At 39.0% G+C, this 22763-nt stretch overlaps 1 protein-coding gene across 3 annotated transcripts in view; it reads right to left on the bottom strand.

Annotated features, from left to right (window-relative positions):
* The window catches only part of LOC103398847 (PH and SEC7 domain-containing protein 1-like), a 52944-nt gene that overhangs the window by 12216 nt on the left and 17965 nt on the right, over positions 1 to 22763 (bottom strand). For all 3 annotated transcript variants that reach the window (XR_003049080.1, XM_017030943.2, XM_017030944.2), the window contains 6 exons: positions 21648 to 21842; positions 20990 to 21070; positions 20456 to 20568; positions 19923 to 19981; positions 19191 to 19280; positions 4171 to 4214 (listed from right to left, as the gene is read on the bottom strand). Coding sequence is in view for 2 of the 3 variants with exons in the window: in XM_017030943.2 (XP_016886432.1) it covers positions 4171 to 4214; positions 19191 to 19280; positions 19923 to 19981; positions 20456 to 20568; positions 20990 to 21070; positions 21648 to 21842 (582 nt within the window). In the remaining variant the exon portion in view is untranslated. The remainder of the gene's footprint in view (positions 1 to 4170; positions 4215 to 19190; positions 19281 to 19922; positions 19982 to 20455; positions 20569 to 20989; positions 21071 to 21647; positions 21843 to 22763) is intronic.

Raw genomic sequence — 22763 nt, 5'->3', positions numbered from 1 at the left:
TGTTGCCTGGTAACTGCTGGCCTGCTTGAATCCCTCTCTACACAAAGTGGAAGAGATGGAGGAAGGGAGGGAAGAAGAAAAAGACAAAAGCTCATCCTTCTTCTCCGATGGCAGAATATTTTCAGCAATAATGTGAGAGAGAATGAGGAACAGAGGGACAGGGAATTTAAAAAAACAAACAAACATATATTAGGGTTTAAAACACCAAAAAGAATGACAAAGAAAAACAGGAAACGGGAATTAATAGAAAAAAAGTTAGTAAACCATAACAGGTAAAGACAGAAAAAGAATCAGGGTAAATAAAATGTTACAAACTGTAGGAAAGCTCTGGGAGCAGGTTGTTGGTTGATGGACACGCTGCTGCATGCTGGGATTTTTATGTCATTGCTGCATCAGTGGCCAATGGGAACAGATTTGCTCTTTCACCTGTGACTCTGAGTCACTGTACCAAATGGTTACAACACAGCTCACACAGAGAAGGGAAAATGAGCAGCAATTCATCCATTTAACGCTTTCATCTTTTTACGACATAAATAACATCTGTATATCCCAAACATATTTTATATTGAGAGTAATTTTTTAAAACTAAACACTTGTGAAATTGTGATAGTTTAAGTTGGTAGAGAATTTTAGCTGCTGCCAAAAGTTTAAGAAGAAGTCAGTATTGGGGGAGGGTCAGGGTCAGGTCACACCATCACAACTGCAGGCTTACTGCAAGTCATTTAATGTTTTGTTGTGTTCCAAAACACATTCTTTGCATTTTTAATTAAATGAGGCCTGACTCAGGTTGTGCAGGACCACTGCTCCGCACTATGATAACCTTGGGAAGTATCACCTCAGCATATTCTGGTTAACTGCTGGTCTGTTAAGTGTATTTCTTGTGTTTTTACAACATTACAATTTATAGAAAAAATTCACAGTATCAAACTATGTTCATAGCAACCTCTGCAGGCGAAAAGTGAGAAGCCAAATGTTATATGTTTACACAAACTAACGCCTTGACAACGCTGTGATATTTTACAGTCAACATTAGTTAGATACATTAAATACCACGTTGGAGGGAGGAGGGATTGAAAGCCTGATGCCTTTAAAATATACATATTTACAACATGATTCATCACTAACTGAATTTCCACATTTCCACTCAGCTGGGTTTGCATCCATAGATAAAGACCTTGGACTTGTTGCGTCTCTCTCCCTCTCTTTCATCCTCATATAGTGCCCACCACCTCTCACTCTGCACTCCACCCCCGCTGCTGCTGCTGAGAAAGCATGTGTGTGTGTGTGTGTGTGTGTGTGTTTGCTGTAAATCTCTGTGTTGTCTTAGCGAGTGTGGAACATGTGGGTGCCTCCAACTGCACCGCTGAGAGCGACCATGTACGTGTCTCTCTCTGAGTCTCTCTCTGCGGGGGAGTGAAGTAACATCCATTGCCATGGTAATGTGCGCAGACACACTCACCTGTACTGAGATGTGCAGCACATACAGTACAACAGCACAATCAAAGGTGGAATCTAGCTGCAATCCAGATGCTTTTAACCTCAGTCTGTCGTTCTCAGGGAAACAGGGAAAAAACTGTTTTTAACACAAACTCTAGCTCCATAATTCACCATCATCAGGTTCTGTCACTAAGGATAAAAACTCAGGCTTTCGTTTTACAATCTGAATAACCACATGCTAGCTGTGGATTAATCACGACTTATTCTGATTAATTAGGATTTCCTAAATATTTCCTAAATATAGAAGTTACAATGTTCCTTGTGTTTATTTCACAATGCAAAGCAAACTTAGTGATCACACAAAGCTAACTATCTATCCTTACTTACAGTACGGTCTCTGGTTAAGTGGAGTGTACAACTTCAGCTAAGTCTTACAGATACACGGTTGCAGATTTCACCAGCAGTTCAATGATGTAGAAAAATATTTCTTTTAGAAAAGCACATATTATTAAATTAATTTAAAGTTCTCATATAAGCCAGTGTGTTTTATTGAATTAAAAAGCTACACAGGAGGATATTGACTGGGGCAGGGTGCAATATTAGAGCAGTGCTGAGCAGAATGGTCTGGTGTGAGCAGATCATCAGCCTCCATTTCACTCCCTTGCTTGGCTTCTCTATTGAGTTACACAAACTACATTTTTACTAACACATATTGTACTTTTTTATTCTTTATCTTTTACAACCTCTACTGTCACTGCCATATTTTCATTCTACTCAGAATTCTGCAATAAGGACTTTAAAAAATCACTAGTGTGGTTGACAGAACAGAACCCATACACTTCACTATTGCAAGTGCACACACCGACAAGGAGAGGTAAAACAAATGATGTGTGTATTATCTTAACCAATGCAGAGGCAGGATTCACCTATGACTAGGTGTGAGTTCATGTGTTGCAGACATGGTCAGTGAGTCTGCAAGTGTAAAAAAAAATCCTCTGCGTGATGAAATATGCATCAGTTGAGCAAGGTGTGAAAGTGGTGGACAAAGTGACACGGTGCTCTGCCTCCAAATGAGGTTTTCAAAGCTGAACAGCGGCACAGACCAAAACCACACCAGCCCAACCATGTCAGCCACCTCAAATATTGAACAGGGGCATGTGTAGCTCTGTGTCAAAGCCCTAAATCCCTCCTGCTGCCGGTCCTTTAATTCTTAATCCATCAGTTGCTTTCTTCTGGTCTGAAAGTCCACCTCATTTTTTATAAAAAATTATAAAACATTTTCGTCCTTGTTTGGCCTTGGTGCAACGACAGTGTTTAAATAGCTGTCTACACTGTTTGTTAGTGGATATGTTTGAACTGAATTGCCTGCCTCTCTGTGGCCCTCCTCCTCCTCCTCCTCCTCCTCCTGCGTATGCTCCTCTGACCACTATTTATTCAGCCGCTCCAGGAGTGATGCTGCTTCTGCGGCTGGTGCTGCTATTTTTGGAACAGATAGTGGGAGGTAGTGGTCACACCTTTGTGCAGGATACAGGTAAAGAGACGTTTAAGTTACGTCTCCTCACATCCCTCCCCATCTCTCTGTCTCTCTCTCACAATCTATCGCCATCTCCTTCTCCTCAACATGTTCACATGTTCAAACACCGAGACGCACACGTCTCTAGCCATGCACTTCCTGTGTGTATTTATATGTACAATACATTTGTCTCTCTGTAAGTGTTGTGTTGTGTTTGCTGCTGAGAGAACGCGGGGAGGGAAGGGCGTTGCGGTCGCCATGGAGTCGTATCCATGGTGTCGTAACCGTGGCAACAAAGCTTGGAAAGCCAGCAACTTAATTGGCATGTGTGAGGCTGAAGCTGTGATCCAGAATAGCAACCCTTGACACACTAATGTTTCCCTCACATGCCAGAGGAGGCTCACGTCACTAACGAGCGCACTAACTCCTTCATCAATATCCTTTATCACTTCCTGCCCTCCAGGACGATTTGTGTGTGTGTTCCATTGTGTCTTTGTGTGCGTGAAATTAATTATCTTTAACAGGACGGCTTTGCTTAGTTAAAGCAGGTTTTGAGGGCATTTTGGATCATTTAGAGTTTTACACCATGGCAGTTGTAACCAACTCTGGGTATATCTTAACTGTTTCAGGGCTCATTTAAAGTTAATTTTTAACTCTTAAGTAACAAACCTATCATGAAGTCAGTAGATTCTAAGCTATCTTTTAAATGTTTTTCATTCATTTTTGACAATTTTTTCAAAAATTTTGGATCAAGCTATTTTATCATCTACCTTAACATTTTTAAATTCTTTACAGAAGTCTAAGCTAAATAAAGAATTTTAATTTTTAATTGTTCATGTTATTATGATTATTTTAACCATTGACGCCTTATCTGAGTTAGTAAAAACTATTTCTGACCTAAACATATTTTTCCTTGACATATTACAGCTAACTTTGCTTATGGTTGACATTAAATTATGTTTAATTTAAGATATAAACCTGTTTGTTTGGAAATATATATATATATATATATATACAGTATATGTATGTAGGCTTTTGCGCATTATAGGTGTCCTCAGATATTTCTAAAATATTTGATGTGTTTGTTTGCAACAAAAACCTTCATTTAGTAAAAGAAGAAGAAACAGAAGAGTAGGATGAAGAAAGTAAAAAAAGAGAAAAGAAAAATTAGAGGAAGAAACCGCAGATAAAAACATATTCCAGGATTAATTCAAACTTACATAGTCCACTGCAGCTTCTGATTCTTGATTGAGTTGTACAGAGCCTGTGGAAAGAAGAAATAAAATCATATTTACACATGAATATGATACACGCCAGCTCAATCTATTGGAGGTTTGATCAAACATTAGTGAGCAGAGGTTGGGTAGCTGCGGCTTTCTGTTAAAGTTGCACTGTAAGCAGGAAGGCTCTGTTCCTCAAAGACAGTGTCTTTTCTCTATACTGTTCGTTGGTCTGCCTGAGTTTTACTCATTTTCTTCACCAAAGAAGTCATCAGTCACCCAATCCCTCAACCATCACTACATCAGTTAAAAAAGGGGGAAAAAACACAACCTGTCAAGTGATAGAGAGGCAAAATCAATCAGCCAATCAATAATTTAGTCTCTGACGCAAAGTCATTGATCCAGGCAGGCCAGAAAATTTAGGTTACAGCTCAAGAAAAAGTCTGGGACCATGAAGGTAAAAATAACAGAAACAAAACAAGAAACAGCACATTTCTACAGTGCAGATGGATTTATGGATTTCTCTTTAGGCTGCAGTCGATTGATCAATCTGTCCAGTGATCGGTCCACAACTCAATACAAGTGTTTTAAGAAAAAACAATAAATAACTGAATCTGAGTGATTTCTAAAAACTTAAGTGAAAAAATATAAAGATATAATAATGATTTTTGGAATTCACTTCACAACACTGTTTTGTTTTTCACCTTAGTATGAAACATGGTAATTTTCATATTTTACACTCTGGTTAGCTCACCTTGTTTGTTAACTAGCTAGCTGTCTTTGACTGGACACATTAATGCAGGTTTTCCTGTAAAAAAAACCCAAAAGATATTCTTCTGATAGATTTGTTGTCTACTCCTGTCACAAATATCTTCACACAATGCATTGTTTTGCTTAAGTTTAATCTGATGTTTGCAAACCACTCACAATTTCAGAGAAAATCTACATGTGTAGTTTGGAAGAACAGTCGTTTCTAGTTGTCTATCTTACTATGGTCAAACGTACAACCCTAGGAACTTCACAACACAGACCATGAGTCCAGTTTATCTGAATGCTGTGCACTGCAGTGAGAAATTATACTCTTTACTCTTCCTAATGTCACTGCAGACTGCCAACTTTTCAGTGTGAGTGAGCATCAATGTCTCAGGTTGGAGATGTGCAGTGGGCATGAGTCTGAATGTGAGTCAGTAATATTTCAGCAACTGATAGAACCACACATCATAAAACATGAATTCTCCCTTTAAGAGACACAGAACACTGGGCTTTTTAAGGTCTTCCAAACGACATGTGACAGCTCAGACCTTTAGTTGCTTTTCATTAAGCAGCCTGCAGTGACAATGAGTGTGATACGGCAACAAACATCCACGAGCTGCTCGGTGACGAACAGAAGGCTCAGACGGCAGCATGAAGCCGTCACACTCCAGTGTTTCAGACACAAATCGAAGAGGGAGATGCAGCTGATGGACAGCTGGGACAGCTGAGCTGATGGAGATGACAGTACAGGCCATTCATTACCTCCTTGTTCAACTCCCAGTTCCTCATGGAGCGATTCTGTTCACGCCACGGAGGGGAAGAAACCTCACTCTCGGCTGGAATCAATTATTTTCCATTACGTTCCTTTGATTAAAGAACTGCTGCTAATGGTCTTCACTTGAATTCTGCCATTCCATACTTCCACTCTATCATAAATACACGGTGCTGCTGCTGCTGCTGCTTTGTGACTCCCAGTTAAATAGAATTGGATTTATAATAGAGTTTGATTCTTCTGTTCAATCAAGTTCATTTACAAAGTTTCAAAACTGGGCCTCATCAGAAATAATCCATGAATATTAACAACATGAAGTCTTTCAGTACAAACTGGAAACTGGAACAGTACAGACACAGTTTTGTCTACCTTTTACTGCCAAAACTCAACACTCTTTTGACGACAATTTTTGGTACCAGGTTGGATTTAGTTAACCCCTGAGGAAGCTCTATGGAATATCTACAGGAGGAAAGTAAAACCACATGAGAATGTAGAACTCTCAAGAGTCTGAGAATTAAGTTTAAAAGTATTTTTTCGTCAGGAACTTTAACTTCAAGTATTTTTTTTCTTCTCACAAAGCTCCAGCTTTTATTTAAGTTCTTTACGTTATAAATAATAATATAAAAGCTTTATTTTCTAAATTTAAGGTCTAAATTCTGTTACCCATATCCTCCTCCATAGACAAAAGAATGGGAGGGATTTAACGGTGAAAAATGTCTGCTTCATCACAGGTCAGGATCATTCATTTCAACATCACATAAACTAAAGTGAGCTGCTCACCCTCACTATAAACAGTGCCAACAATAAAAACGATTAATAATTAAAAATTATTAAAAATGATTTAACCTAGAGGGCAAACACAGCTGACAGAGGGAGAAGAGAGAACAAGTGAAAAAGTAGAAGGTGATTTTACAATTTCTGATCATGTCCCAGGGGATAATCCAATTGATTTTTCCTTCTCACAAACAGCAGTTCCGAGAGTCAGGTACAAAGAATCAACCCTGGAAACTAATGACATTTATTTAAGTCCTTACTGGACATTGGAGAAGATCACACAACATAAATGTGTCTGAAATCAACAAAGAAATACTGTGATTCCCTCCTTTCCTGAAAATCTGATTTTTTTTCTTATGAGATGCTTGTTGTTTGTTGTCCCATTTTCTGCACTGCATTATTTTTGCATAATGCCGAGTGAATAACAACGGGAGTAAATAATAACACTAAAAGCCTAAGACAAAAAGCTTTGATCCTAAGCTTCTACCCTCCAACCAAAACAGCAAACATCGAGCACGAACCTAATAATTACAGGGTATAAATAGTAACTCATCAACTCATCTTCAGAATATTTTCTTAATTAAAGGAATAACAAAAAGAAAAAAAATAGCAAAAAGCACCTTTCTGTTCATTCACTTAGATTAAAAAAAGAACAGCAGTTCAGCAGATGATACAGCACTACTGCATCTACAAAATATTGTTATTATTTATTTACTGTAGTAGTTTTACCTCAAGGCAAAAAGTTTCACGTTGAAGCACATGAGGTATTAAACATGTGAAAGGATCAATATTCAACAGGCCTATTTCTTCTGATTCACCAGTGAAAGTGTGTCACAGCTGAGTTTATCTTCCAGGAGAGACCTGTTCCTTTTATATTTGTACAATAAAAAGAGAATCAAATTTTAGGTTAAATCTCAGGGTACACAGTGCTGATGACAGTGGGGTTGCGTGGTGGATTCAGAGACAGATGACTAAAGGAGCAAGTCAATTACAACTAAGGTAGACGGAGGCGGAGAATAAATCATCGGCGCCAGAGCGTCAATCAGGCCAGAGGCTCATTCAGACGTGGATGGATGTTCGTCACCTTCAGCTACTTGCTTCATCAGCGTCACCAAACTTGGGCAAAATGAGAGCCATTAGCCTTGAGTGGTGGCTTTTAGATGATAAAGTGTGTGCTGATGACTGTGACCTACTCAGACCTTACAGTTATCACCAGTCTCCTTCAGAAAAAAACCTCAACGGCCCATTTTAGAGTCTGGGAAATTTGTGCAAATAACGTTGGCTTGTTGTGAGGATAACAGATGTTACAGAAATGTGACCTAAGAAAGGATGTGACCACCAGGCTGTGAAGGATGTTGAGGTGTCATCATTATAGAGGTATAAAACCACTGGCCCATGGACCACAGGTGGACCCACAGTTGATGTCACACCGACTAAAACGTGTTCTTTCTCGTAAGACATGTCCTGCTCTGTGTCCTATTGGGTAACGCCTGTGAGTGACACTGATCCTTTAAAGGTAGAACAAAGGATCTGGATTAAAGCTTGATTTGGAGCCCAATTGTTGACAACCAAGTTCATCTTGTTATTTATTCACCTTAAGCTACTAATATTTTTTGCTAATCAGAGACAGACACACTCAACGCAGACACTTGGCAAGATGGCTGGGTAGTGGGTATGGATTACATTCATCAAAGACTGCCACATGTGTTTTGTCGACATGTGTTTCTTATACATGTGTCTTATACAGACCTAATGGTCTGTATAAGAAAGCATGAGTTTGCATGAGTTTGAAGAAAGGCTATGTAAAGGTTTGAAAGTAAGGAAGACAAATAACTGCAAATAGTTCATGACAAGACAGGGTGAGTAGTGTAGGTAAAGACCAGTAAAAAGAAACTAAAAAAAAGTTTATAGTACCTTCCTCCTTTTTCTGGCCTGTGGGTGATTCTGTCCATCCTGAGCTTTACCTAGCAGGTCTGGGAACACCAGTGGTTTGAGTGAGCGTGAGCGTGGAGTTCTGGGATACCGGAATGGGTCCATCATCCGGAAGTCCCTCCCATATCGCACAGTGCAAAGAGAGCGGGAACGCAAACGCCCCGCTGAGTGCAAGCTGTTAACGCCGATCATGGTCAGATGGGATGGAACAAAGCTTGAATTGATGATTAATTGCCAAAGGTCCTGTAGAACAAACTTTCTTCAAGGTGATAAAAAGGTAGGAGATTGGACGAGGTCAAAGTGAGATGGGTTGTTACAGAGAGCAGCTGGAGATCAGCGCAGAAAGGCAACACATCATTAGTCACGTCAGTCAGAGGCACCGTTGGACAGGGTTGTCAGCTGCGTCACAATCTCTTGATCAACACTTAGCAGGCAACACCAGAATGCCCACCTGATACTGAATAATACATGAGACGGCCATGTACAAAAAAGACTTCGTCACATATGAAAAGACGGTAGCACTTTCTCCAAGCAAGGTGAGAAACGGTCACTGTGGAGCAATAAATCCAGCAGCTTTATCTACAGAAGTTAATGGAAAGTAGGTTGAAAATTCATGGCAGGACAAAGTGTGAAACTGCATTCTCTGGCTGAGTGCTCACAGGTTGGATAGTATGATCTCAACAGGATGTAAACCTGTGCCAAAGTTGCCAATGGTGACAGCAGACCAGCAGCCACCTCTGACATTCCAGTGACCAAACACTACAAAGATGACTCTTTAAACCTCAAACGTGCAGGGACCAAAGCCGACACACTCACAGATGGTATGAAGCACAAGCAGCGTGAACGGCCAGTTGGCATGAAACAGATGGGTGCAAAATGTGGAAAAGAGGCAGAACACACACACACACACAAACACACAGGTGTGTAATAAGCTCTTATGGTGTTATGAACACAAACACACAATAGATGGAAATAAAGGAATAGGTGGGAGGGAGGTGCAGCCGCCCTCAGACTTCAGAGTAGGGATCCCAAAGAGGACCCTCGATTTCGTCACAAGCCGAAATACAAACACATTCAACCAAAAAGGAGAGAAGATTTCCAGAAGGAAAGCTGGGGTTTATGAGCCCAGAAGAGTTGAACGTTCCTGTTGCTCTTGCTGTAAAAATGGATACCATCAGTCAGACAGTCGCAGCTCTGACTGTCAGGATTGTCATTTCTTCTTCCTGCTCTCTGCCCATGTGTGAGCGGTTCTCTGTCACCATCGTCTCCTCCTCTGTTCCACTCCACTCTCCTCACAGTCACTGTTTTCTCCCCGGACTCTCAGACTACAGTCATGTTCGGCATGTGTGGGTGTTTAAAAAAACAAGAGAAAAATGCTTCCCTCCTGCTGCTGATGTCTGACAAATCTTCAATGTCTCTGTCTTTTTATCTATGATACGATCTTTCTTATTGTTCCTTCACTGCGCTGCTCCTGCTGCTGAGGTGGAGAAGGAGAAGAGGAGCAGGAACGCTGGCTGCCTAAAATGCAGAGGGGAAAAGAAGCTGGTAGAGACACTACTCTCTCCCTCTCTCACTCTCTCTCACTTCGTCAATGCGTACCTACCTACTTCCCTCCCATCCTCCTTCCTACCCCCCGCTCTCCCTCCTTTTCTCAGTCATTGCCAGCAAATCACAGTCTACCAACGGCCTCTACCATACACACACATGCACACAAATTCAGCCAATGACATGCTCTCCTTTTTCCCCTTTTAAGTATATTCGCTATGTTATTTAGTATTCAGTGGTGGTTTGATGGGAGAGAATAGTGAAATAAAAATGAAAAGAAAATATAGCACGTGAAGGATAGGCAAAATAGATTTGTACAATAAACTGTAAAAACACATCTAGTAGGTTATTCTAAGATGAACAGAAACAATGGCAATAAATACAAATCAGTTTTGTTTCTGTTTCTAATTTTACTAAATAAATAACTACGATTTTATTTCAATTTGATTTTTTAGTGTTTTCTGTGTCATTGCATATAGGAGGTTGTGGGTTCAGTACCAAGATCTCCTGGTCTTTATTCTAATGTCTTCCTGTTAAGGACACATGACCTACGTGAGAAATTCTGGTGGAGTTTCCCACGTTTTTCCCACGTTTTCACAAAGTAGCTGTGGATGAATTCATTAACTCATGATTAAACTTGATCAGAACTGATCACAATGAAGCATATTTAGCATTTAAATATTACTGTTTTACTCAGCCATGTTTGTTTTAATTTAGTCTACGATGAAGAGCAAGAGTTTTGTCATTTAAAAATGTACCAAAATCAAACAACACATTGACACAGATTACAACTGTGCCACATGGATTAAACAATTCCTCTGCAAGGAAAACACATTAAAGACAAACAACCCTCAGTAATGAGAAAGAGTGCAGAAATGAGAAAGAGGGAGGAGAAAATTAAGGGTTGGACAAAAGTCTCTGCTTACAAGACAAATGAACGAGACATTTCCCCCGGAGAGTTTAGTCGAATGGGATTATTGACTGGAGCGAGAGCAACAGGGACGAAGTAAAGCAAATAAAATCAGAAGATTTAATGACTACGTCAAACGTAAAGAGCAGAGCATCGACTGGATCGACTCTTCTGAAGTCTATAATCAAAGCCAACCATCAAAGGTATATGACGACAATCTGGAAAACGTTATTTTCTCTGTTTTCATTTGGTCATTTAATAGCCATTTTTTGCTTAAAGGTTTCATCTATGCTTCATCTAACAACCACTCTCTTGGGTTTGGTTTATGATGTTTTAGTATTTAAAAGAAAAATTAAAATATATGAAAATATTAAATTTATAATTTCTAAAACTATCTTTGAAAATGGAGATGTAGGAAAAAAACAAACAACATACCTATTACTATGCGATAGCCCTTTAAAAGGCTTTGTTGTTATTTCACTTTTTATCCCTCACTCCATTTACTTATTAGGCAACAGTGACATCATCAGCACTAGCAGCTGCAGGACTTGTTGGTTTATTTTAAAGGAGACACAAAGAAGAAAATCAGTTCCAAAATAAAATAGCATCAAGCTAAATAAGCCTGTCTTTTCTGAGTAACCTTGTGTCCTCCAACAGCTTTCCTGTTGGTCAGTCGTTCCCACCAGACTCAATATTTCACATGCTGTCTGAATCCTTGCCTGAGTCTTCTGTTAAGAGACCAGACAGCAAAGAGAAAAGAGGAAAGGTGCACCTCTGCTGACGTTAGCAGCTGTCTCTCTCTGCCTTTCACCTTTAACCACCACTAGGTTTCTGGGTTTCCTTTTCTGAGTGAAAATTAGGTTTTTCTTTTTCAAACAATCAAACAAAGATACTGTAATTTTTAGAACAGCTAGCCATAACTTAACTAAGTTATGTTGTTGTTAACTAACAACACCTTCAACTACAGACTGCGCTAACTCATTCTGCAATTAACCTCATAACTATACACGTCATAAACAAACAGCCCTCAAAAATGTAGCAACACTGCAGCCTAGTGGTCCAAACTGTTTGGTAAAAGTAATTATTAATTATTAAGTTATTTTAGTTTTAAGACAGAAAAGACAGGTGTTAGGCAACCCAGTTTTTTCCTTGGACAGTGAGAGCATCACTGGCATCTCTCTGTCTCTGGTCAGCTTCGTAAACCAGAACCGTCCATAAGACACTGAGGGAAGTATCTAAGGGTTTCAACCAGAACAACATGCACATTAGTCCGGCCTTCCTACAAATGAGATGGTTCACAGTTATAACTATAACTGACTGTAATGTAACCAGGACTGTACAAAGTATGAGTTGAATAAACCTAGTTGTCACAGCATGTATTGTATGGTATCTAGGATAAGACTACAAAGACCAGGTCCAATCAGCATAAGACTCAGGCTGAATGAGTACAATAAGAATAAAGAAAACACCAGTGTGGACAAGATACAGTGTCTTAAATGTCAAAGTTAAACAGCAAGAGCTGCTAAAGAGCGAAATGTTACATGAACCAATAGACAGCATTTCTGCAGCAGTCATACATTTTGGTTCCTGAATATATTGTACATTAAAATGTTTTCTATAATTTTTAAAGAAGGCTGAACTATTTACTGAAACAACTGGGAGCTGTTTCCTTCCAGCAAGTGTTAGCGGGAACACTGTAGTGCATCCATTTGGGACTGTTTTCATCAGTGGTTTAATACACTTTTATCGCTCCAGTGAGTATTTCAGGCAACAGAATGGTGTATGTGTATGTGTGTGTGTTAGTGCAGAAGCATGTGGCTCACTGCTGTGTTTTAAATAGGTTTGGGAAAACATCTTTGCTCATATCTGGTCATGGTTTGGAGGGAAAGGAATGAAATCCTACGCATGTTTTTTTCTGATGCTAAACATGTGCATAATCATGTAAAATGTATTTGAGAGACTTAAAAGATAAATTACAAATATATTTCCATTTTAGGACATTTTATTAGACAAAATAAGTTCAACTGCTCTGGCTAAATTGAATGGGATTAAATTGTTATTTATTCACACATTTCTAAATGTGTGAATTGTTAAAACCAAGGCATACACACACACACACACACACACACATATATACACACACACACACATATATATATATATATATACACACATATATATAGATTGCACTTTCAACCTTGTTTTCCTGCATGCTTTCTTACATTTGTAAAAACAAACAAGTCTTTCTCAGTCTCCATCTGTAACATCAGTAAACATAATTACTCCTGGTCCAGCGTCTGATTGAGCTGAGCAACATTTTCATTTCAGTTGAAGTTGTTCTGCAGGCTGGTAACCTACTTCACGGCATCATTAACTCCCACTTCTAGCATTAGCGCCGCACTGAGAAAATAGTGAGAGTGAGAATGAGTTCAACCTCTGTAAGTCTTTCAATAAAGAGAAGAAGTTTCCTCCCCAGCTCGGGTCAGCAGGGAGTGGAGCAGCCAGAGCGCCACAGCAGCAGTTATTGCCTGCTTTTCCTGCAGTACTGCAGTACACAGGGTCGGGTACATGAAGTGATTACAGAGGTTTTATTAATGCTTTAATCATTTAGCTTCATGGTTAATGCACCAACTCTGAACCAAACCGTGCAGACTGACACACTTTGTTCCCAACCTCTTTCTACTGAGATCCAATTTGAGAAGATGACAAGCCACAGTGACCCAAATCACACAAATTGTAGCAAAGGGATACTTAGGCAATGTATTAATAAATCAGAAACCTGTATTAGATTAAATATTTTAAACAGACCCCAATATCTTGACTATAGGACTAAAAAAATGACCTGTTTATTTTGTAGCCCACTAATATCTGCTGTTTCACAGAAACAAAGTCAGAGGGTTGCAAAGATGCAAATGGTGAATTTAATGGAATAAAATATGCCTAGTGGATAAGATTGAATAAAACCGTACTACTTTATTACACAGTAAAGCTGCTGATGCCTGGTCTGAGAGCAGGAGCAGCCTGTCAGCCCTGTCACTTCTCTGCTGACTGATGGATGGGTGGTTAACTAGAGGAGGAAATATCCTCTGCAGTACATCATGATCCTCTATGACCTGGTTAATGATGCCAGGAACAGAACACACTGATTGAGACAAACACACATCCACACAGTATAAACTTCCTGTAAAACCTTCATAATATATGTCCTGTTCCGAAGAATATAGAGAGACAGACAGACAGACAGAGAGACAGACAGACAGATAAAGAGACAGACAGATAGACAGAGAGACAGACAGAAGTGCTCAGGCAAAGCAATATTTTCAGGTTGATGAGGGAAACTACAGTGATTTGCCTAATAACATGAACATATGGCCTTCAAACGAATGCATGATTTAGTGTCACTCTGCCCAGGGCAAAAACAAAAACAATGCACAAATAAGAAAATCCAATAGAGAAGAGACAGGAATAACTCCAGGCTTAATGGACACATTTCCACAGTTATACTTTGTCTGCCTATACTGTACAGAAGAAGTACAGGGAGACCAGCATTTTACATCAGTGCACCATTCTTTGCTGTAATTAATCTATTAAAAATGCATATGTGAAGAAGATGGATGAGATAAAACATAATTATAGTGCCACTCTGTGGTAGACATGTGTCATTATGGGCTGCTTTCACAGGCAGGTCTCTGATTAAGCAAGGGGACTTAATGTCTTGTTTTTAATCCTTTTTAATCTGATGTTAGCTTAATATTTAAATGCAAAACAGAAGAAAATCAAAATTTAGCAGTGAGCTAGTAAGTGGTTAAAGGTATTGTATCAACACTTGAAGTTAAAGCTGTCTCAAGTACTGCTGTGGTGTACTGGACAGGTTCAGGCAATCGTTCCATTGTGTTGCTCTTTTGTGGTGGTAATGGGAAACATATCACAGGGCTTTATCAGGAGAGAGTGAACTACTGAGGCAGGAAGAAAGAAGTGAGAGTGAAGAAGGAGTAGTTGAGAGACAGGGTGAATCAGTGGTGACTGAGTGAGTTACTGAGGAAGACAAATGAGGCAAAAGCCAGACGCACAAGGGATGAAAATACAGTAAGATGGGAGCTAATGAGTGAACAATAACAGCAGCAGAGGAGTCAACCTGAGGAGTTGAAAACAGAGGTGTCATGGGGATGAAAAGACCTCTCATTATTTTCCAGTCCAGCAGGCAGTGGATTCCTATTTTAGCTACAGGGCTCAGTAGTTCAGCTCTGCACCACTGTTTGCTGTCCCACAGAGTAATAAAAGCTTCAGCATATGCCTCAATTAATCACATGGTATTGGTCGGTTTGATGGATGTGGCCGGTGCCAACTGTAAACTGTATAAATCAAACACGAGTAATGTCTGACTGCAAATATCTAATTATACTTGTTCTATTAATCATAGGATAATGGCAAACAGGTCCTTTCAGCAAACACCTTTAACATCTGCTGGTCAATGGTGACCTTTATTGCATGGGTTAAAACAAAGCTTCAAAGGGATAATCATCTACTGCAGTCGGATGAGAGTAAAACTGAGGAAAGATGAAAAGGAGAGAAGGATCGAGGGACACAGAAGTATTTCATTCCTGGCCTGAGTGTCTGAAACAGTTTACCAAGATCTGAAATTAGCTGAGGGAATTTGTAGATTAATCCATCATGACAGGTTTCTTTTTTTTTTCTTGAAATGTAATCCAAAATGTTCTCAGTTATTCCCAGAAAATTAATCAAAAGGTTTTAAAAATTACAGGTGCTATAAATGTTTAAGATATCTAAAAAATAGAAAAACAAAACTGTCAAAAGGTTAAGTTTGAGTTTAGTAAAACCCGAAAAGACTACTAACATTACCAAAAATAAATGGAAAAATGATCTGTGTTAGTCAAAATGAGCAACAATGAAATAGGGTTAGGGTTAGGGTTAAAGGTTAGTCAAAATGAGCAACAATGAAATAAAAACATGAATAAAAACAACTGGCCAAAAATACTTAAAAATGGTAAACGATAGAACAGTGTAACTGATATTTTATATACGCAAAGTTAGCAAATATACTGAATTAATAAACCAAAACAGATCAAACCTTATCCAAGGACACAGATAAGAAGAAGAAGAACAACAAGAAGATGTAGAGGAAGGAGAAAAAGAAAAAGATGAAGAAGGAAGAGGAATAAGAAGAAGAGGAGGTAGAAGAAGAAGAATCTGTATAGTATGGAATATTTTTCCTGAAAAAAAAAAATCAGACGCAATTTACAGGTATTTCTAAACCATTAATCCCTAATTTAACCAAATGTTACTTTCTGTGTTTTATATGTGTATTGTGTGGTTGATGTGCAACATCAGTGCACAGCACTGAGGTGAAAGTGGAACATGGTCAAGGTCTGACTCGAAAGTATTTACAGCATAAACACAGATACAAGGCTGCACCGAAGGAAGTGCAAAGACACAAAATGAGGGGAGGAAATGAGGGGCGAGAGGACTGTGTGGAGGAGAGGAAAGAGGCTGGTGGTGATTATCATTATGTCGCAGGAAATGATGGAACAAAATGACAGAGAAAAGCAGGAGGAGAGGAGAAAAACAAGGGAAGGCGAGGGCAGTCAGAGCAGCTGCTGCAAACACAGCCTTAATTACACTGCGATGGAGGAGATTTACTTTTTACTTACAGAAACAATTCTATTGTGGAGGGTTAGTCAAAGATCAATCTAAATTACCTTTCTGGATTTAACCCATAGGAAATTAATGATTGATTTAATTTAATATGATTTGATTTTGGACCTATTTCATATGATTTGAGCCACTTCTTACAGATTATTAATTAATATAGTGTGCTTTAAAATGCTTTAAATTGTTTTTATCACCTTATTTTCACAGTGATCTGCATCACTACATCTCACCTTGATAGTCCATCATTGTGTAATTTAATTCTTAACAACTAACAAAAGCGTTTCTTAGAGAAGCTTAGCAAGTAATACTTCATTCAGACTTGAAAAAAAAGTATTACAGAGGGCAAAGTCTGAGTCTTGCGGTTGTAAGTATTTCATTACAATTTTACCCCAGGCTTAGGTAAATTCTTCACATGGTTCAGGCAGTAATACAACTTTAATACCAGCTGACTAAGCAACTTGAAAAACAAATGGTGATTTTTTTTCAGCTTTAAATTGGTGTGCACTACTGCAGCACTTGAAAAGTCTTTAAAGGATCTTTATGCCACAGTTTTCTCATCTTTTCACTGACAATACCAGTGGAAAATATGTTAAAAATAAACTAGAATCAAACCCACAGCCCTAAACAGAGCAGCACCCTACCTACTAATTCACAGACACGTACTCGTACGAAGTGGACAGTTGGTGTTTCTGTGAAATCACCAAGTCACTGACAGTCTTTTAGTCATTACTTAAATTTCCCAGGGGAGCAGACAGAAGTTATGCATTGAAGCTTCGATAAAAGTGTAAATTAGTGAAGAGCTGTAGGTTGAAGTGTTCATTTTGAAGCGAGGCTGCACCACTCTGTACATAAAGTCAGCACCGACTTCCTTGAGGCAACCAAAAACATAGAAGAAATTAAACAACCTATGAAAAATTAGAAAAGTGAGAGGATTAATTTCTGCTGCCAAAGGTAAAGGATATGATGGACCCATAAGAACATAATTCTGTTCCAGAGGCTTAAATAATGTAATTATTCTAGTAATGAATGTAAATAATTTGACTGTATGGCCTGCTAATAGAGGAGCCCTAGTCAGGTTTTATTATTGCAATTATTATTGAGACGTATTAACAATCTATTAGAAAATATCTGGAAAGTAAAACACTCTATGTTCTCTAAACCTGTGAATACACATATATGTTGCTGTTGTATGTGGAGGGTTGAATAAAAACAACCGAGCAGCGTAGAAGACACACATTATTATAGCTTTAGGGGACTCTGTGATATTAGGGACTCTCTCTACAACACAGTATATTAACAGAGGGAGATAGAAAGAAAGAATAATAGACTTAAGCAACAGAGTCCAACAGAGGCTGAGGTGAGACAGGGGAAGGAGACAATGGAAATGGGAATAAAGGTGCAGACTGTGGAGGTGAAGGAGAGCAGATAACAGGAATCTACGTGTGACAGAGCCTTGACACAGAGATTCATCTACACCACAGCTGAGATAAGGCATGGAAGAGGGTGGCAGCTGTACATTTACACAGTCAGACCATTAGAAAAGGAGAGGAGAGTAAGAACAGTGAGTGTAGCTTCAGGCTGATAAACTGAGAAAAAAAAACAGTCTTAAGGGAAAAAAGAAGACAGAAGTAAAAACAGAAGCAAATGCACTTTGCTTGCGGCCACTTGGCTGCAGCTTGAATGCAATTAGCCTTTAGCAACAGGTGCAGCTTTTTCTGCTGACTTAATTCGTGTCATTTCTTAAAGATCTGCTTGCTCCCTTTTACACTCCATCACCTTCATACATTATAAATACATCATTACAACCTGTTGGCTTGCACTCAGTGGCACTGTGGTATGTTCAGCAGAGAAAAAAAAACCAAATCAACCACATCATCATTAGGCGCTCCAACAGCCAGGCGCCACACTGTTTGGGTTATTTTACCACATCATGTGGCCCGAGGCCTCTGTCTGAACCCCGTCTGATGCTTTCGCAATCTACTGTGGCCGAACCCAACGTGGTTAAGATAATAACCTAATCTAATCCTGTTGAAGTCGCACACAGATCCCTGGAGGGCAGCTGAGTCTTTTTTCTCATTCACATCACACAACAATCAGTCCTGCAGCCGGATGTAGCAAGTCCAGGCAGAGCTGTGATTGGAGTTCTCTGGGGAGGAGAACGGGGCCAGCTGGCAGCAAGTGAAGGCCAGACAGTAAAGCTTAGTCACATACAGAACTGGCACGCAGTCTGCTTCCTGGTCTTGAGTCTGCGTTTGACAGCATGAACATGTATGTGTGTGTGGTACAAGAGATGATTCCAGATTGTGGGGACTAGTTTTTGTTAAATGTGAGGAAATTCTCCAGGTCCCTACAAATACAGAGGGGCCATGAGATATGAGCTACCCAAAATACAAGTTTTCCAAGTTACGAGTAAGCAACTTTTGCAAGATTTCCAAGGAAGCATCGAGTTACGAGCACTCAACGAAGCTCCATTTTTGACACTGTCGCACTCACTGTCTCTACCTCTCTCAAGCTCAGAACCTTCTGGTGACAGTAAGGATGTATAATAGTACACCAACAAAGAGTATAATTTAAACCTTCATTTGGGGCCACTAATACAGTACTATCAGCAGTCCAGGGAGAGTGTGGTGGTACGTGTATTTTGTCTGTTTTTGAGTGTCTTACTTTGAGCAGATCTTTTGGAAAATCTTGCCCCTCATTCAGTCCTTCCAGGTTTCCGATGAACTGTGTGCATGACATCCTTTTGCCAATATTCTGAAAAAAAAAAAGAAGATTTTACTCAATGCTGACTCATGAAATTCCTGAACGGCACCATAACATAATATTGTTTCATATTCTGTGTCTATTGTCTGTATCATATATGACAATAATGGGAAAAAAGAAGAGGTAAGAGCATGTCACTCAGGTTCGGCCTTTGGACATCTGTCCAGATATTTTAAATCTTTATTACAGGGCTATAAACTCTATCTATGTGGCACTGTGTGTTCAGTTAACCACATCATGTCTCAACTTTAGCTATCCTCTGTTATTTCTATCTTTATTTTCTTAATTCTTGCTGCCAGACAGACAACAACACATCTTTTCACATAGCTGAGCACCATTAACCTTAATTACAGTAAGAGACCACCATGAACCCTTTGTCCAAGTCAGTCATGATGAAGAGAGCTGTGACTGTAAAAAAGCAGACTTGCAGACCTGGACTAGCTGGTGATCAAGTCCAATCTTATATTCCATAGAAACTCTTTTGCTGATCAGGAAAAACTTTGAGCAGAACGCAGCTCCTTAAAGCAGGTCATCTTGGATCTGATTGAGCTTAAATGTTACATCTGTGAAGACTTTTAGTAGATTCTCTTCTACACCTTCACATCAATAATATGATGCAATAACATTACTCACATGACCGTGGAGGTCAGTGTTCAACAGCATCAGAGCACAGGTGAGAGTGTGAACTGCATCTGAAGGATGAAAACAGTGAGTCAGTTTTTATCTTAGACACATTTGCTGCATTACATAGGTTTCGCTGATTTTCATGGCAGTGTCTCACCAAATAAGGGCTTGTTTATTTGGCCTGTACCACATTGGTAACTAGAGTGAAAGGCTACAAAAGAATTCTGGACCTCCAGTGAGAATTAGATTTCACTTAGACTTCAGACTTCGTATTAAAAGGTGAATTCTACAAAAAAGTTGTTTTCTGAAAATAAAAAATAAAAATTCTGACTTTCTAGAGTAAAACATTTCATCACAGGAAAATGTAACAGATTCAGCAATTTAAGTTAGAATTTTGAGATGGTGGTTTTAAATTGTTGTTTTTTGCAAAACAGTAGAGTCTACAATACAATAAGTGACTATATGCAAGAAAAAAAAGGAGAAAAATAAATTTAAAAATGAATCACAAAGAGTGTTTTTCTGAGGTTTTTCAAGGTTTTTACCCTCTGATGGCATGAGGTTTGGGTTACAGTCCAAGTATCGCCTAGAAAAGTGTGAGAGCACCCTCTCCCTCTCCTGGGTCTCCCCCATGAGGGCAAACTGCTTTAGAAAGGTCCTGCAAACACAAAGCAGAGGAAAGGTAAAACATCTGCAGATTCATGCAGATTAAAGAAACGGAGCAATCACCAGATAGCAGTGCTCATAACCGATAATGGCTACACGAAGCTGCAAAAATGATCCTATTTCACTTTATTAGTCTGAAAATTATTATTATTTATACTACAAACAATGTGTTTTCCTTTGTCAATGCAACAGGGTCAGGCAGAACAATTAAATACCTTTACAGTAGGTGGCAGCAGATGGCTATAATAACCTAAAAAAGTGACTCAGGGCTTCTGAAGAAGATCTTCCTTAGTTCCTGTGAGTGTATCAGGGATGTGTTCAACTATAAAGGCTTTAAAACTGAGTATGTAAATTGTGAGTCATGATGGATGTATGGATGGATATACATTAATATTGGATATACAATGTCTCACCTCAATGCCTGGTCAAGAGTGAGTCCTGTGAAGTTGAAGAAACTGAGATACTCCTCTGCCACCATACGGCTGAAGTCATTACTGTGAAAGATATTTAGGTCAAATATATTCTATACCCAGCAAATCTGATCCACAACTATTAAATGTCAAGCACTTTCAGTGACTTTAATATTTACTACAAGGGTCATAAACTCTATCTATCTGTAAATTCTCAGGCTGGGATTATCTGTCTACCTGTGTGCTGTGTACTCAGCTCAGCTACACAGCTCTATGGTATAAAACACTATTCAGAAAGTGTAAACGAAGAGTAGTCACCATTATATTAATGTCTACTCTTACCACTTATCCTTTAATTTCCTACAAAACGCGTATTCCCACTCCTCACTCAGATCTATAGTTTTTTTGGCAAACAATTATCATCTAATATGAAGAGGTAGCCTTTTACAGTAGCCTGTGACTGTAAACAGCAGCAGATTAATGATGATAGAAGAGGATGAGAAGGACCACCAGCAGACCACTTAATCAGTGACTTCACTTCAGGCTATAAATAAGTCAATATTTAGACTAGTGAACCACAGACATCAGTCTTTTCAAGCAGTGTTTGCTGCTTGTTGTACATCAGAACCGTCACTGTCATTGCAACCATCTCCCAGCTCACTTCTTGCTAAGGTGCCGTGCCACGTCAGACTTCCTGAATCCGTCCAGGTTGAAGAGTCGTTTGGCCAGGCGTCTGGCTGCAGCCACATCGGCTCGGTGGCTTCCATTGGTAAGTGTGTCGCTGCTGTCCAGCCCTAATCTGTCACTCAGGTCCTGGTCCAGCTCTGAATCAGTCGCCAAACGGGCCTTTTCCCTGCTGAGAGGTCAGAGGCAGAGAGAATGAGAGATCCAAATCAGACATGTGTTAATGAGACAGAATACAATGTAAAAAAAAGGACAAATTTAGAAATTTAGAATTTTGCATCATTTCATATCTAATAAAAAATAGACATTTAAACCAGACCACTGTATATCAAACAAATCAGTGATTTCTTTTCAGCATCTTTTCAACATTAATATATTATTAATTCTTCCCAGAACACAAAATGACAGGAAGCAGGTTTTTGAGTTCATTCAATTGAGATTCAACATGATGGTGACATTTCTGGCTGTGTAACCATTCAAATCACACCACTGAAAAAACATTACAAGACTCAGCAAGACTCAGACTGACAGAAAGAGCTGGGATTCTGAAAGCCAACCTCCTCAAGCACAGCTTTATTTGGATTTCACAGCGTGAGGAACAAATCAAGAAAACCAACAAACAAACTTGTGTAATAATGGTGGGCTAGAGTAGGCTTAAGATGAGAGGAAGAATGATGTACTTTGTGCACATTAAAAAGTACTATTATCATTTATATTTATACTTGCTACCATATGTTCTGAACATTAAATTATTAGTAATTACTATCACTGTTGATTCTTGACTATTGAATATTATATTTACTAAGCTAAGTTGCACAATATATTTAGTACTTATGTATTTTAATAACTGCCATAGTTGTGTAAAAGTGATCAGTTTTTACTTAGTTAGTTAGTTCTTTGGTACGTATAACAATGGTGGTACTTGGACTCCCTCTAGTGGCTCAGAGGGGAATTCGATTCCTATGAAAATTAGATGAGTCCCTTAGTTTTTAATTAGAGCTACAGTTATAATATATTTCTGTTCTCTGTGTGTGTGTGTTTATGTGGATGTGGTTTTACAATTTAGTACCAGTTGTAGTACTACTCCATGTAG

The sequence above is a fragment of the Cynoglossus semilaevis genome, unplaced genomic scaffold, assembly GCF_000523025.1.
Source record: "Cynoglossus semilaevis isolate Cse_v1.0 unplaced genomic scaffold, Cse_v1.0 scaffold1563, whole genome shotgun sequence".
In the NCBI taxonomy this organism is placed as follows: Eukaryota; Metazoa; Chordata; class Actinopteri; order Pleuronectiformes; family Cynoglossidae; genus Cynoglossus; species Cynoglossus semilaevis.
The sequence above is the reverse complement of the archived record's forward strand: the minus strand, read 5'-3'. Positions and strand labels throughout refer to the sequence as shown.